Source organism: Argiope bruennichi, chromosome 5 (assembly GCF_947563725.1).
Source record: "Argiope bruennichi chromosome 5, qqArgBrue1.1, whole genome shotgun sequence".
Classification (NCBI taxonomy): domain Eukaryota; kingdom Metazoa; phylum Arthropoda; class Arachnida; order Araneae; family Araneidae; genus Argiope; species Argiope bruennichi.
In genome coordinates this window covers 124,341,570-124,358,106 of record NC_079155.1, presented here as the reverse complement: position 1 = coordinate 124,358,106, position 16,537 = coordinate 124,341,570, and the positions used below count along the sequence as shown (strand labels likewise).

Below are 16,537 nucleotides of genomic sequence, written 5' to 3'. Positions count from 1 at the left end.
TTACCACTTTGTCGCCAAGCGGCAACTCTGTAAACGGAGAAACCGATACTTCGCTAGTGGACATAAAACCTGATTTGTCTGAGACATTTACGCAGAAATATAATAAAAATACAAATATTTACAAATTTATAACAATAATAGTACGGAATACTGACGTTCATGTTGACGCTCTTACATATGAACTATTTAAGATTATTTTTTACTCACGCTTGTGCGTATCCTCCGACTGAGAAAGCCGTAATGGTTCTGAAGATGAGGAACCATGTGTAATTGGGAAGGCCCACGGACACTGCACTGAATACGAACGCAAATATCAAAGACGAAGACAAAGCCTGCAAGAAGGAGAGCATGCATGCATTAGTGCAAAGAAAAATGAATTGGTAAAGATCAAAATTATGACAGACACTTACCGTTCTTCTTCCGAATTTATCTGACCATATGCCAAATATGATGCATCCCAAAATGGTGAAAATGGTGGTGATCTGAGATAAAAATGAAGAATAGTTATTGGATATTTTACATTCTTTCATGCTCATGTATTCCCCTAAACAAAAGTTAACAATTAAAATTTTTCAATTCAAAGCTGCCAAAAGATGTATCTATTCACCAGAAAAATATGAAATTTGCTGCATGAGTTAATAAAAGAGCGAGGAAAACATTCAACAAATGAAAAAGTAACTAGTTTCAAAATACAGCTATCAGAGGATGTATGACTGAAAAATCCGTAATATACGTGCATTTTAGCTCCGACATAATGCTATAATTGTTTCAAAATTTAGAAACAATTGCGAATAACTTCTTTTTAGATTATTCGCAACTCGTAATGGTCTCAACTTCATGTAATCATAATTAGTTTGTTGTATTGTGCTGTAAGAATTTTGGAGTTGGAAGGCATTTCGAAAAAGCTGAATCATAGCTAAAAGACTCCGAAAAATATTAATGGAATTTCAAGTGAAAAAATTATTGTCTAATCATCCTGAGGGAAAAAATAAATTATTACTTCAGAAGTTGCTGTTGCTTATGGGAGTTTTCATAGACAAGCCGCTTTTCGAAGTCAACCACTTTAAGTCAAGTTTTAGCGTCTCTTGTTTCAATAGCGCCGAGAGTACATCTTATCTATGTCTCTTGTTCAATGCGCTCCCCGCTGTGCGGACTTCATTCACTCATCCACAGATCGTAATTTAGACCTGAATCAGAGATCGATCACCTCTGGTCCTGTACCCCCAGTTTTATTGTTTGGACTGAGAAAACTTTCGTGACTACGACGGATTTATATGTGCACCAGCCGCCATGTACACGGAGGGTCTTCACCTGGCGGGATTAGAACTCACAATCCGAGAGACGGGAATCCAACGTCTTACCAACCAGGTTATCCAGGGATTCCTTTAGACATAACAGAGGTGGCTGCTGCTCATATATAGAATATAGTTCAAGCCAACAACAATGTTTGTAACACTTTCTCCTGAAATGATTGTGGATTTTATAGTAGCCATTATATCACGTCGAAATAAGTTCGCCTTAAAAATTCTCATTGTTAGCCCTCTCTGAAACTAATTTGTTTTCTAATCATTTACTGAATATGTTGCTCTTTTTTATTAAATCATCCACAAATATTGACATTCTTATGATTAATGGCTGCTTCCAAATAGGAAAACTTTAATTTTGAACATTCTACATTCAAATTCAGCACTCCAGATTGTTTTCTTGCGTAGTATTCTTTTGAAATTACTTTTTGAATTAAAGGATAAGAAATAAAATCCCATAAACATCCTTTTATACAAGGGAATCTGTCATTGAAATTGCTTTCTCTATTTTTAGTTGGATAAACTTTTGATTCTCTTGTCAATATATAGGGGATTTCTCTCTAAGTAGTAAACTATTTATCCCACCACACATAAGCTAATACAAACCTGTGAGAGATAGTTTGGCTCCTTTAAAAAGAATGATGTACTAATTATTTAGATGAACAAAAATTATGTCATCTCGCATGTAAAGTGAAAATATCTATAGCTACAGAACCTATACAGCCAATAGGAAACTCGTCAGAGGTTTAGCGGAAAATTAAGAGTATGTATCTATTAACTTGAAAGCTATGTTTTCCTTCCTAGTTGATAATAGTCTTAAAGTCTTACACTCTCAGTTGATTCTATTAGATAAATCTTAATATTTTGCTTTTGCAGATAGCTTTCAACATGAAACGGTATCACCCTAAATGAACGTTTACTATCTGTTTGAAAGAACATATTAAAATTTTTTTTAACAATTTGTGAATGCCACAATTCTGTTCCCATTCATTGTATTCAGTAATATCTGAATAGATTCCATCAAACAGATTAATTAGTTTCCAGAATGCGCTTTTTATTGAATCCTTCTTAAAATTTATCTAAAACCAGCAAGTGTCAATTTCCGTCTATGCGTTAAAGCTTTCTAAGTTTAAGCATGCATTAAAGAGTTAAATTATGCTGCAATCTAGGCTTAAGAATCAGACACATTCCCGTGTAACCCAAAAACTCTTTACATTCTTGAAACTAGAACATTCGTGAATGCTATTCATATATTTCGTTTCCTGATCATTATATTTATATTGCTTTGGGTTTGCAAAAAAGGATTTTTCAAAAAATGTTATTGTTTGCAGTTAATGAGATATTTTCAGTTCATTTGAGAAACGCTTTCAAAACCAAAATAATTCTTGCTTTTGAATAAAGCAATACAAGAATATTTTGTAATTATTCTATGAGTGAAACATAACAATGTATAACGGAATAAAATCAAGTCGAATCACAGATAATTTTTTTTTAAAAAGAAGCACTACGCATATTATTTAATCAGCATATTTTTTTTCACAGTTTCAAGTACAAACTGACATTGCTGTCTGAATGTCAAGTTTACTAGAAATACTAAAATCTTTTTTAAACACATGCATATTGTTTAAGTAATTTCTTGAACAATTGAACAATCTGCGGTAAACAATCGTGATCTAAAAAATCCATATGACTTGAAAAAACATCTCGAAAATAAGACCCGCTTACGTTAAAAGTTACGACATTCGAAACAAAACGGCACATCCTTTTTTACTGCCAAATTATCCTTTATGAATAATTCACAAAACGGCTGCAGTGGCGAAGGCAATTCTGAAAGCACATCTTTTAGAGCATGGACGTTGGAAAGAAAACCTTCAGAAGTAAATTAGAAGGACATATATTCAAAGTTAAATATTCTAAAAACAATGTTGCTGCAAGGAGAAAGGTGTAAAATTATATACCTGCAGACAAGTTCCATGTCATGCAATATGCTCTACTATAAACCTGATGACAAACAGAATTTACTGCTTCTACTGTTTTTGTTAGTGTATCCATGCGTAGTTCACGACACATATCTATCTGAGTATAATGTAAACTATTGTTTCGTTAGAAATATAATATGAAACCAAATTATTGTCGTACACCGTTTGAAAATAAAATATTTACAGAAAAATGTAAAAATACATTCAGCATTTTTCACCAAAAGGACTTTTGTTAAAAAAAGTTTTTATCTTCCTCGATTCAGAGCACCTTGTAATAAAGGAACGGACCCAAAAGAATAACGATGTTTTTTTTAAATTTAAATTCCTCAAATTTTTATACCTTTTCAGTATTATGAATAAATTTATAATTATGAAATATCCCTCATCTAAGAACAAATAAGAGTTTTTAAAGTTTGATTTTTAACAAATTCACTTCTTGTTCTTCAAATCATTTATTTCATATAATGATTTTGAATAGATTTCACAGCTTGAAAAAACTACCTGTATTGAAAAATTTCTGTGTCACTCTTTGCCTCCCTTCAGAATTTTAGTCATATACTCTTTCGTATATGAAGTAAAGAGAAAGTAATATAATCGTTAAAAAATCGATATCGAGATTTTCATGCATCCCCTTATTTCATATCTCTTTGAATTCGAAAAACATATTTTTGATATTATGTCTGTTTGCCTGTCCAGCTGTCTGTCCATCTGTAAACATGATAATTTAAAAATGATTTGAGCTTGAGGAATTAGTTTGGTATATGGTCTTTACACAAAATTTGTAAATTTCTATCACAATTTGTGCGAAATCGATTCAGGCGATTTATCATGCAATTTGAATATAGGTTAATATGATAACGGAAAGATCTAGATGGATAAAATTTGGTGAGCAAATTTTACAGTACAAATAGTGTAGTTTGGAATAAATTCTGTCATGGAGTTTGAGCGTCTGTAGGTTTGTAGTAATATCATGAATTGTGCATTCGCATGTATACATTCAAAGAGTTGTAAACGTGGCAACTCAAAAACGCAGCAACTTAAATATATGAAATTTGGTATGTGATTTTGTGACTACAATTTTAGTTTTCTGACACATTTCAGATTCAATCGGTGAGAGAAATGCATATAAAACACGGATTCGATTTTGGGATATTGCCAATCGCATGCAAAGGATTAATAGTCTAAAATTTCGCCAAGGTTCACACGATAGATTCAGTAAAAATACTAAATTCATGCCAAAGATCAATATTTCGCAATTATTGTTCCCCAATGCCATGCAAGGCTTTCATAGCTTTATTTGAAGTCCAGATGTTTTTTTAGGAGGAGCGGGGGTAACAGATATATTAGAGAATAGGCAAGAAAAGTTTAGAACAATAATTTTTTTTTTTTTTGGTATAAGAACTTTATGAAAAAAAGTTGCAATCTTCAAAAAATTAGAGTCCAAGATTTTTATGACTTTCTACTTTTTATACCTTCACGAGACAATGAAAATCATTTTTGGAACAATGCAGTCTCTTTATCTATGGATGCAAAAACTCATGAAAGATAAAAACTAATTAAATTGAAACAAGTTAGTGGTTTTACATAAAAATGTACAATGTTGATTCAGTACAATATTTACTTGCAATACAATTTTTATTCATATACAACAATTTAATATGATAATTGAAAAAAAAAAGACACAAGTTATTAAAAAAATATTTTTTTTGACGCTTGGATTTGCCAACGAAAACTATCGATTTGTATCAAATTTGGACTCTATTGGTGTGAAAGAAGATAAAATTCATACTTGATTCTCTTTATTTCATATTCAAAAAACAAAACGTGTCATGTTATGGAAATATATAAGGAAGTAGTGGGTAGAAAGCTCATTTCTGGAAGTAAAAAAAAAAAAAAAAAGATACAACTTTCACTTGTACTCAGAAGTTTCATCATTTTCTATTGCAGGCGATTTAATTCACGAAAAAGGTATCAGAAAATTATAGAGTTAGGAAAAAAATCTAAGGATCTCACCAAATTTCTGCATTCTTAAGATCGGATGATAAGTTCCAGATCTAATTCTAGTGGAGATCCACCATCTATGGCACCCAGCTGATATATCTGTCGTCGTAGCTGTTTTTCATACATTAATCATTTTCATATATTAATTGAAATTAATTAATTGAATTTAATTCTTATATCAATCCTATATTAATTCTTGTATTTCTCAGATCAATCATATATTAATCCTAGTATTGCCCAGATTAATCATTTAGTGATCTGAGCCAATATATCCAAAAAATGCCCTAGCAGAATCTATGTAAGCGGCTGCAAAACATGTAGCCTTTGACTATATCAGAGATTCAAAAATGCTTCCTTTTCTTGCCAATTTCATAATATTTGACCTCGCTTTGGTTTGAAATCTTATATGATACAATTAAAGCAGATAAAATATATTAATTCACTTTAATAATTTATCATTTGCCTTTAAAATTAATTTTATCACGATTAATTAAGTTCTAAAAGCATCTATTTTAAAATAATTGTTAGATATATAAAAACTCCATATTGTGTATCATGCTGAAAATACATTATTTATAGGAAAATAGGAAAATATTATTCTGATAGCTTATCCACAACGATTCAAATGTAAATGAACCAGTTTGTGATGTGGATATCAAAAAGAAACTAATTCGAAATTGTTGCATTTGGATGATATTTATTAAATCAAGCAGTGAAAATTCCAGATTATACGAATTCTGATTAAACATACTCACTGTAACCATGAGAGCCGAATGCCATCGCAATAATTTCCATTCACATGTCGTGAGGGAGTTAATGAAAAAGCCAACAACATTGTCGAATCCTTTGGCCATCTAAAAAAGAGGCTTCTTTAAGTTCAATACATCTGAACTTATTGCTTTTCTAAACAAACATTAACAACAAGAAAGATTAAAATTAATATAAAATTTGATCTGCAAGATGCGAATGAAAACTTATGTGCGAGTTATCCGCTAAAATCGAGATTGCATAACTGATTTCTTAATTGTTCGAGAAAGGTCCACATTTCCAAAAGGAAAAATTGTTTAACTGAAGTAAAGAATTATTTTTATATAGTTCGTGTCAGTAAAAACAGTGCTGAAAAAAAATTAAATCTTTACAAAGTTACCTGGTCATAATATTTAGTAAAATAACCTTGGTACAATATTTTAAACTAAAACTGCTTCACTCCACATTTGTCAAAACCGATCGAGTTTCGAATTTTATAATTTTGGAGGATTGATGAAATTTTATCGAGGTGAATTTTTCTAGAAGAGAAAGTGGTAACTTCAATTCTAAAAAAAGTCTCGAATAGTTAACACTCACAAGTAGAAATATTTTAAAATAAAGCATTGGGGGGGGGAGGGGGAGCTAATTTTGTTCTATTCACAAATAGAATTTTTGATAAATCACTTTAAATACTGAAGAAAATTACCAAAACAACCAATGATTTTTAAAATATGGACAATTTCAATGCTAAAAGGACTAGATAATTCTACAAAAAAAGCTTTGCGACATAATACTCATTGTGCAAATAAAAAAATAAATACTTAACATTTTTAGATTTATTTCTTCCAATGAAGAATATATAACATTCCTTCTATCTAGCACTTTTCAAAATTTTTTAAATCTATGTAATGTTCAACAAGACACAGATAGGAAGCTGTTTGAAAAATAACTTTAAAATGCCATCCAGACGCTCCATAAATCATTAAAAATGACCTGAAAGGAATTTCAACGAATATCGTTCAAGTGATTTAAAATGTAGTATTTTAATTTGAACGTTGTTAAATATTTCTATGATGATGTCATGTTCGCTTTATCACGGAAAGGGGGTACTGTAGCTTCTGAGGGTAAAGAAGCTCCTGAGCGCCCGTGAGCAGAAGCCTGATTTCCAGCTCATATGAAGATGACACTCACACATTTGCTTGCACAACCTCCTTTTACAGGGGGCTCTTTCACACACCTAACTGTTAGAACACAGATGAAGAACAACCACGTCCGAACCAGGACTCGAACCCAGGACGCCTAAGTCACGTGGAAGACAAGCTACTCCTATTCCCGGACGCGGGCAAATGTTTCTATAATATATCAAAATAAAATATACATTCTTTCGCTTAAGAATATATCAAGTGCAACTGGTCGGCAAAATTTAAAAAGATCAGATATCTAGGATTCATATTTAATCTTTTCCATATTGGTAATGTTTCACTGGAGTAATCTACTTTTAATTATCAACAGATGCCATCATCCAGACCAATTACAGATATTGCACTTTACATACTCCATCGTGTTAAAATAATTTATTTACAAATGAATAATGAATTAATTATTTTAATTAATTAATATACAAAATATATAAATAATTTCAAATATATGATGTATTTTTAGATTACTTTTCTTTCAATATTTAACTAGGGATTTATAATTTAACTTATTTATAATATTTTGGGTGGAGAGGTCTAAGAATAAATGCAATTTTACAAGTGAAACTTTGTCTCTGTAGAATACATTTTATTCAAATAACAAGTAATATATATATATATATAAAAATAAAGTCAATTCCTACAAAATAGAGTTTGGCGACATGGCGATGGGTTTGGCGACTTTGGAGATCAAATAGAAATTACTGGACGAATTTAATTAATTAATTAATATTCGAAGAAAAACTGTATTACCATCAACAAGATATATAAATATATGCAGGGAGAGTGTCAGCTAATAGTAGGAATTGAAAAAAAAAAGATAGATTTTGAAATAACAATCATAACACAAAACTCATCTTGAAAGAAATGATTTCAATCGAAGGACTTAATACGTTCCTTTTCAAGATTATCCTTATTTTTTCTCAGAAATGCCATGCTGCGCTTGAGTGAGAAGAATTTGGACAATATGATACAAATACGCTTTGCTGAACACGACAAGTAATATGATACAAAGAATTTGTTTATGAGGACAATGGAGAAAAATCAGCGTATCATGCAGAGCTACTGAAAGATTTATTGCCATTGAAAGCAGAAATGTTTGCTTCAAAGAGGCAGTCGTCTTTTCAAGAATATCCCATTGAGATTTCAAAAAACATAGGAAAAAGCTCAATTCTGTTAGAGTATAAATATATGTCTCATAGTTTTCTTTCAAATTGAAATCGACTTCAAAAAAATATTTATTTGTAATTATCCGGATTTGAAATCGGAAGCATGCATTCCCATCGAAATGAGACAACGATTTTTTAAAAATTATTTTTGATAAAGGAAGAAATAGTTAAAAACTAGATTTTCGTATAGTTAATTTTGTTAGATTTAGTCAAAAATAATGAAAAGGACTGATTTTTTTATTTTAGAATTTTTTCAATTTCTTTTTCTGCCTTGGAACAGAAGCGACTTATTCACAACTTATCATTATTTAAAACTTCAATAAAAATAACTTTTATTTATAGAAACACGATTAAAGAAGGATCGATTTCAATTAATGCTAATCAAATGTTTTCTAAACTGCCATATGTAACTACGCGAATTTTTTGAAAAATGTTCCAAAAAAGTTAGATTTTTGAATTTTTGTATAAGATAGATTGAAAAAAAGAGAACAACATATAACAGTTAAGTGTCATTTTTTTAAATTGAAGAAACGGACTATTTTTACAAAAAAAACGTATAAAGCAAAAATATTCTTGTTTAGAAGTTTTTCAAATGAATTGTTCAATATTTTGAAGATAGTTTAAGAAATAGTTAACTAAATTGATATATAATTGATAATAAAACACTTGAACTAAAAACGAACTTGTATTTCTATCCATTCTTGAAAATATTGGGGTTCGACAGATAAATAACATGACATTTTCAGATTTTTGATGTTGTGAAGCCTTGAAATAACCATAAAATATTTCTAAACGAATAGATTACGTATACACTAGTTTATACAGTAATATTTTGAATGCTGAGCATTCGAAATATTACTATATCAATCTTGAAAAAAACATATGTAATGGCTTTTATTTATGAGATTTTTCGTTAAAAAATTCAGTCAAAGATTGGAATTTGAGAAAATAACATTTTAAGATGTAAAATAGCATTAAAATGTATGTAAATGAAAATATAAAAATTAATACAACTTCCTAAAAAAGTTAGAAACAAAATTCTAATGGTTTTATAAAGAAATATATCCAAAAATTAAGAATATTACATAAAAAGTAATAAAAGTAAGTGTCATAATTTCCCCCCAAAAAACGACTTTTTAACATAGTCACTCAGTTACGTAAATATCTGGCCTAGTTTAATCCGGTCTAATTAATTTATGATGGCAAGGCATTGCATTGTCAACATTGTTAGACATTGGAAACAGGCGTTTGCCACGATCCTCCTACATGCCGTGAGTAAACTAGAAGTTGTGACAGGAAAAGGGCAACATTCTGCTCATTGTTATTTCGTCATTATGTAACGGACCTCAATCGCTCCCTGATTATAATTGCATAGTATGCAGAAGATTCGCAATTTGTTCTTGAGGTATGCTTAATACTTTTTTAAGTATACCCCAGTTAAGTGCACAGAATTTAATGTTATTTATTTAGAATTTAATGTTAAATGTGAACAGTTTATATCCTTTAACTCAGCTTTTCTCTAATAAATTCTTGCAGTGCAGTATGTATATATAAATAAATTACCAGTACAGTGGCTTCTATTTTAATGCGACACGTTACTGGCAACTGCTTCTATGTTTCGCCGGGCCGCGTTAAAATTCTACGTGGCTTGAGATGAATAGAGTGCTTAATACTCAATGAGAAGTAAGAAAATACGTATTATAGAAGCGTGTTTTGATATAAAAATGTTGTCTTCTGGTGTTGGAGGACAAAGAAATGAGTTCATAGAACTCCTGCTTATCCGGCATTTTTGTTTTCCGGATAATCGGGAGTATACTACATAAACTTAAATCTTTGTAATAACGTTAAGCAATTCATCCGTTTGTTATAAAAATTCGTGATTATCCTATTGTTTTTTGCTATTATACTATCCTTATGAGTTTCATGCATAAAATATAAAAAAGTCTAAAGTAACTGCTTCCGTATTTCATGATGCATTTTATGATTTTTATAATAAAACGTATTTTATTACATCAAATGCAACGTATAAATTTAAGAGCTTAAATGCGTCTAGGTACTAGGTAAAATTATTTTTCTAGAAATGAAGGATAAAAAAATAATGTCAGAATATTATAAAAAAGTAAGAATTAGTCTAAGGCGAAGGCTCTCATTTATCGTGAAATAGATCATTTCACATTTAAAAAATTATTATAAAGTTATTCCCTTTGCTAAACGATACTCTAATCTCTTTGTAGCATAGATGAATTCAGAATTAAATTCAAAAGAAATTGCAACACTTTCTTGTTTAAAATTTGTGTATAAAAATGATTAAATATTTGAAACAATGTTGTCTATGTGTATAGTCTGGCATTTTTCTATACATTTAACCAGAATTTTGACTGCAAATACTTTCTTTCACATTACTAAATTGCAGAAATCAAATAGATTCTTAAAGAGAAAAATTCATTCTGCGAATTTATTATTGTTTTATTCATTACAATAATGTCGACAGAATTTCAGAAAATGAACATTCATTTTTCTTACCCAAACAAAGCCGCACAAAATTGTAAGTTTAACCTGAAATTTCCCGATTCCAGCTCTGTTGATAGCATCTTCAGCAGTGAAGGCTTCGGCTGCAGTAAAAATAAAAATCATTATCAAGCAGATCAATCATAATTTAGTTTCCTCTCAGTAATTGCGATATTTTACAAATTATGAATAATATAAATCACTAATGTAAACAGATTATTTTGATAAAATGCGAAATTTTAAAAAAATCATTGTTGGTTGAGAATATTAATATATGATGATGCAATCCAAGATGTTTTTTCCTTTTATTTGAAAATAAATTGCGTTCATCCAACATAGCTTATCGCTGCATTATAATTTGGTAATATTCTTAATATGAATGGCGTACGTGTGCAGTTTTTTTGCATACCTTTTAATACTTAAGCAGCTGGCATGAAAAAGCTTTCTTGATAATTTAAAAAATTGTTATATATGTATACCATTTTTATTTTGTATTTTGAAAAAAAAATATGTTAAATTTAAGCTTTGAAAAGTTTTTCAGTGTATTTAAATTATAAGAATAAGTGTGCAAAATGTGATCGAAATCAGCTGAATCGTTTAGGATCAAATGTGGAACATATACATGCATAGCCACAAAAATTAAGATTCATCAGAGAAGATTCAGTTTCACCTAATTTTAGTTTAAAAAAGTACCAATTTTCTTACAATCAATAAATTTGCTATTTATATAAAAGAAGCTCAACATCTCTGAGTTTTCTTTTATACTTTACAATTATTAATACGCCCTCTAAAATACGTACCTACTAGAAAGTTGTATTAAACAAACAAAATTTAGCCGCACATTTTTTTATTCGACGAATTAAAAAATGCAAATTAAATTATGTATCGATTAGTTTCTTTCTTATATTATGTTGTTCTTATATTATCGATTATTTCTTTGTTATATTATGATCTACTCCCATCCTGTCCAGAAGGTCATGGGACAACTGATTTGCCCCTGCAGTATATAAAGAAACACATGTTCAAGCTTCATCAAGATCATTCCCGCCATTTGGAAAGAAAAGTACCATTTATCTGTATCATATGTCTGCAGGCACATTCAACCACATTCTGTATTATATGTGAAAAATATTTCCTATCTCCTATTTTTTCAGTAGAAAGTATTTATATAATAATTATAAGGGAACAAATGAGCGACAATGCAGTAGCTTTAATACAAAGCCCTGTATGAACAGTAATTGAAATAGAAGCTTTATTTTGAGTAAATTAATTGATATCATTTTACAGTTACAATATAAATGTTAATTCAAATGGTAATATATATTTCATTCTAGCGTCTAACTGCTCGTAGTTCGATGCTTTTCTCTTTAAATGGAGTCGTTAAATAGATTCTTAAATTAAACTTTACATTTTTTTATTTGACATATGCGTTTCAACCTATTCTTATTCAACCATTACATCCGTAAAATAGTAAATTCTGATTGTGGCTTATTTTGTGGTGAAAGAAAAATTTCTGAAATAAAATATTAGTTCATTCTTTAACACATAATAATTTTATTTATTGTTATTTCATTTGCTTATATAAAAATTCAGGGAGATATATTTTTAAAAGATTTTTTCTAGCAAACATATTCATTACTTCCCTGTTAACTCGATAGTTATTGCTATTAAATCCAGTGATGCTGAAATATTTCTTTCCTGCTGCCTCGGTGATCAAGAAAATAAAATCAAGTGCTAAATGCATTGCAATCAAGTGAAAAATGTCGAAGGTGTTTCGGTCTAAAATTATTGCTTTCAGAGGATTTGGAGAGTATTTTGTTTGCAGCAGATATAAAGGAAAAAAGAAAAGGCAATCTTGAATAAATGATTTTGAAAAATAAATTAATTGGAACTATTGATTTATTAAGTCATACAAAGATTTGGTTAATAACGTATAAAATAAAATATTTTCTCTTACATTGAATTAAACGTTTATTACTAATTTTGGATTAGCGACAGTAAAAACATAAAATTAGATACCATTCCAGAGATAATTTTAATTTAAAACTTTTACTATGAAATAATTTGTAAATCAATGCATGTATCCCAGAATGCAAATGCATTTTCTTAGAATCATCATTGAAAATTGCTTACTAGTAGTCTGCCAACATTAAAGTGAACCAACTTCCCTGGCATCATTTCTTAATTTTCTCAATGTCCTGGTAAAAACATTCGGCTGAAATCTCCATCGCTTAACTGACTGCAATTTTAAGAAACTAACTTCTAATGCTACTGTATGAAATGCATTTTTAGAGGCACATTGGGCCGCGGTGATCTGGTAGTAAGGTCTTGGCTTCGGAATCAGAGGGCTTCGGGCTCAAGACCCGATTTTGCAGAAGAACCGTCATGAAATCGGGTCTAGTGCATGTTAAATCCGTTGGGGTCAAACGTCCTTCCACTGGTGTGGTGTGGAAGTTTGGAGAAGGGTGACAACTTAGGTGCTGCACACGTCATATATTCGATATTCAAATTTAAGAGGTCCATCCCAAAATAGCCCTTGTGATGCTTTTAAAACAGGACGTTAATATAACTAACCTAAACTTAGAGACCCAGTGATATAATACAACCCTATTTCTTGTATCCAGACATTATCCACCTATAATTCTTTTTCAAATTTACATTTCGAAAGCATTTCTTTGATAGATGGCTAAAAACAATCCAAATTTCTTTCTTATCTTGTTAGAATATTGTATCAAAATGTGAATCCTTAAAAAAAAACTTATAAATGTGAGAAAATTCCAAAAAAAGTTATAAATTTATTCGCAAACTTTCACAATTTAAGCGTATTTGTAGTAAACGAAGGAAATAAGACGATGCTTCCGTGTCATAAATTTGATACTTGTTTTTTTACTAATAATACAAAATATCATTAAAATGCTACTAAATTTTGATCTAGTGAAACACTGAGTTCCAGGAGAAAGCATTTTCTAAATTAAAGATAATAAATATATAAATTGAAGATTCTACACTTTTTTGGTAACAGGCCTCCAGATAAAAACCTGTCAATTCTTAGTAATATTCCTTGGGCCGATATAAGAATAATGTTCATTTACCACAGCTGAGTTTTTAGATGGAGGTTTATCGCCAAATGTAAGTCTGATAATTTTTTATTGCAGATTTAAAAGCCCTTTGTTATCATTTTTTTCCTAGCCTTTCACAATGGTGAACTTTTGGAGAGCTTCTGGCTCGAATTTGCCTTCCTTGGCGGAAAACTGGATACTGTTATGTCATATTTTTGATTACCAAATATTCGATTTAATTAGCTATAACAAAACATCGTCGCTTTCTAAGGACGATTGAAGCTCAGCTAGCGTTAAAGTATCTAAGATTTACTGAAATAGAAGAGATTCTTTAGTAGAGAATGTATCTAAAAGTTAAAGGAAAAGTTCGTCTATTGTTCCGTTGAAAATGTTATTATTTTTATTGTGCTTTAAACCTGCATTTATTTGGGTAATATTTTCTCCTTTATTCGTCTTTTTAAAATCTTGCACATCAATAGTTTGGCTTCTGTTTAAATTTTTTTGCAAATTTTGTACAGTGCCACATTTTTTTGGACTCCAAAGAACTCTTTATACGCTTGGATGCTTTCCAACTTGCCGTGCAAATCGAGTATAAAATTTAGCTGAAACGGAACAGAATGACAATGGAAGGCAAATAAAGACCCGCTTACACCACTGTGCTGGATGCCACAGTAATTATTTCAACATTCTTTGCTTATTAATATTATCTAATTGCATATTAATATTAGCATTGAGGAAGCGAAAAAATTTTCTTTCTTTAGAAATATACATATAACTATCAGCGGTTATACAAAGGCAAGAAGTTTAACTTTATTTTTAACATTCCTTTAATAGATAAACCTGATAGAAGGATATTGTTCTTTTTTATTTTAAATCCAAGCTGTGCTCGAAAATGGAGTTGAAATTCAATTTTCCGAAACTGAAGGACCAATTTTTATTCAGAATAAATTAAAATTTCATGAAGCAAATTAAACATAACAATTCATTTACGGCATCAGATATACCTAAGACTAGATTAATGCATGAAACTTTGCTTAATTATCTTTTTCATGAAATATTTGTTTGCAATACGGAAATTTTTTGCTTAATATTTCTTATTTATTGCTTAGCGTTTTGTTTAAAGTTCCTTTTATTTGGAAAAGTAATTTAATGAAAAGTTTAATCAAATTCCTTTTAATTTAATTTAAAAGTTAATTTAAAGTAATCCAGAAATAATATATATATATGCATCTATTTTAAAAAATAGATTTAAAATTAATCTATTTTAAAATGCGTGACATTTTTTACTATTATTTTTTTTCTAAAAAATGAAATTTTATTTAGTCTTGAAATTTATTTAATTTTTTATGTCAATACAAATGATAATCAGACCGATTCTTTTCATTATTTTAACATACGAGAATCTTTAATGCCTATTTAAAAATAATGCTTCAGGCATTAGAGAAAAACTCTGTAATTTGATATAGCAAATAAATAAATAAAGGAATGAAATAAAAGTAAATATAAAAGATAACATATTTTTTGGCATCAAAATAAAAAAAAATCGGAAATATTGTATTATAAATGTTATTAAATAAATTAAAATTCTCATTTAAAAAATCATTCATTCTCATTAATTCTTCATTCTCATTAATAAATTAAAATTCTTTTTGGAACAAAAGAATATATTAAAGAAAAATGTTGTAATTAAATTAAATTATTACTCTTAAACTGCATTAAAATTTTTGCAATTGGAGGATTTTTAAGCAATTAAAATATTGAGTTATAATGGCTTTCAAACAGAACTAATTTTACTAAGAATGTTATATTTAGAATAACTTCCATAATGAAGTATCCGTTAGTAAAAATGAAGACTCTTACATAGAACAAGAACGGGGCTGCCCCCATTTTCAGGTGGCGGAGGAGCTGCACTCGCCCCCATGTTGTCCTGTTGGGTCATCCTCATAAAAGCGCCCCTCTGATCGGTGGACTTTCTGGACGAAGGATTCCCGCGCGAATAGAAATGTGCTTCTGTCATCGCTCCACAGACCTCAACTGCTCAGAAATGGTAATTCGCAACCAAACAAGTCGCGCATCTACCAGGCATTGTTCCGAGGAGATGACAGCAACAAGTGGTCATTCTTTGTAGCCCCCTGATTTATAGAGACGACATCGACATCAACGAGTACAATGGTTTTTTCTCGTTTTTGAATCTTTGCAGTTTATGATAATCCGATCGAGTGAAATTTTTCTCGGAATACTAAATGCAGTATTTTTATATCACACACGTAAAAATAGCTCGATAATGTAAGAAAAGCAAGCGTGAAATTTTTATGAGAGAGATAAGAAACATTTTAAAATTGCATCAGTAGAGCAAAAATTCTTATTCTGCGTTTATTTTGGACAGCATTTTAAAAGTTTAGTTTATTTTGCTTTCACCAGGCTTTCTCAGCTATTTTTTTCTCTTTAACAGAATCACAGCTGGACTTGATTTCATGCAGTTTCGATAATATATTGTTTTAAAGCTATCATATAGAAAACTACGTAATGACCTTATTTCTTTATCTAATAATTTTGAAATATGTTTTATGTGCA

At 29.9% G+C, this 16,537-nt stretch overlaps 1 protein-coding gene across 1 annotated transcript in view; it reads right to left on the bottom strand.

Annotated features, from left to right (window-relative positions):
* Positions 1-15,970, bottom strand: part of LOC129969303 (synaptic vesicle 2-related protein-like) — a 40,184-nt gene extending 24,214 nt beyond the window's left edge. Inside the window, exons 1-5 of the mRNA XM_056083811.1 lie at positions 15,824-15,970; positions 10,920-11,008; positions 6,040-6,138; positions 411-482; positions 208-332 (exon numbers count right to left, since the gene is read on the bottom strand). Of these exons, the coding sequence (XP_055939786.1) occupies positions 208-332; positions 411-482; positions 6,040-6,138; positions 10,920-11,008; positions 15,824-15,908 (470 nt within the window). The 5' untranslated portion in view covers positions 15,909-15,970. The remainder of the gene's footprint in view (positions 1-207; positions 333-410; positions 483-6,039; positions 6,139-10,919; positions 11,009-15,823) is intronic.
* Positions 15,971-16,537: the final 567 nt, after the last annotated feature.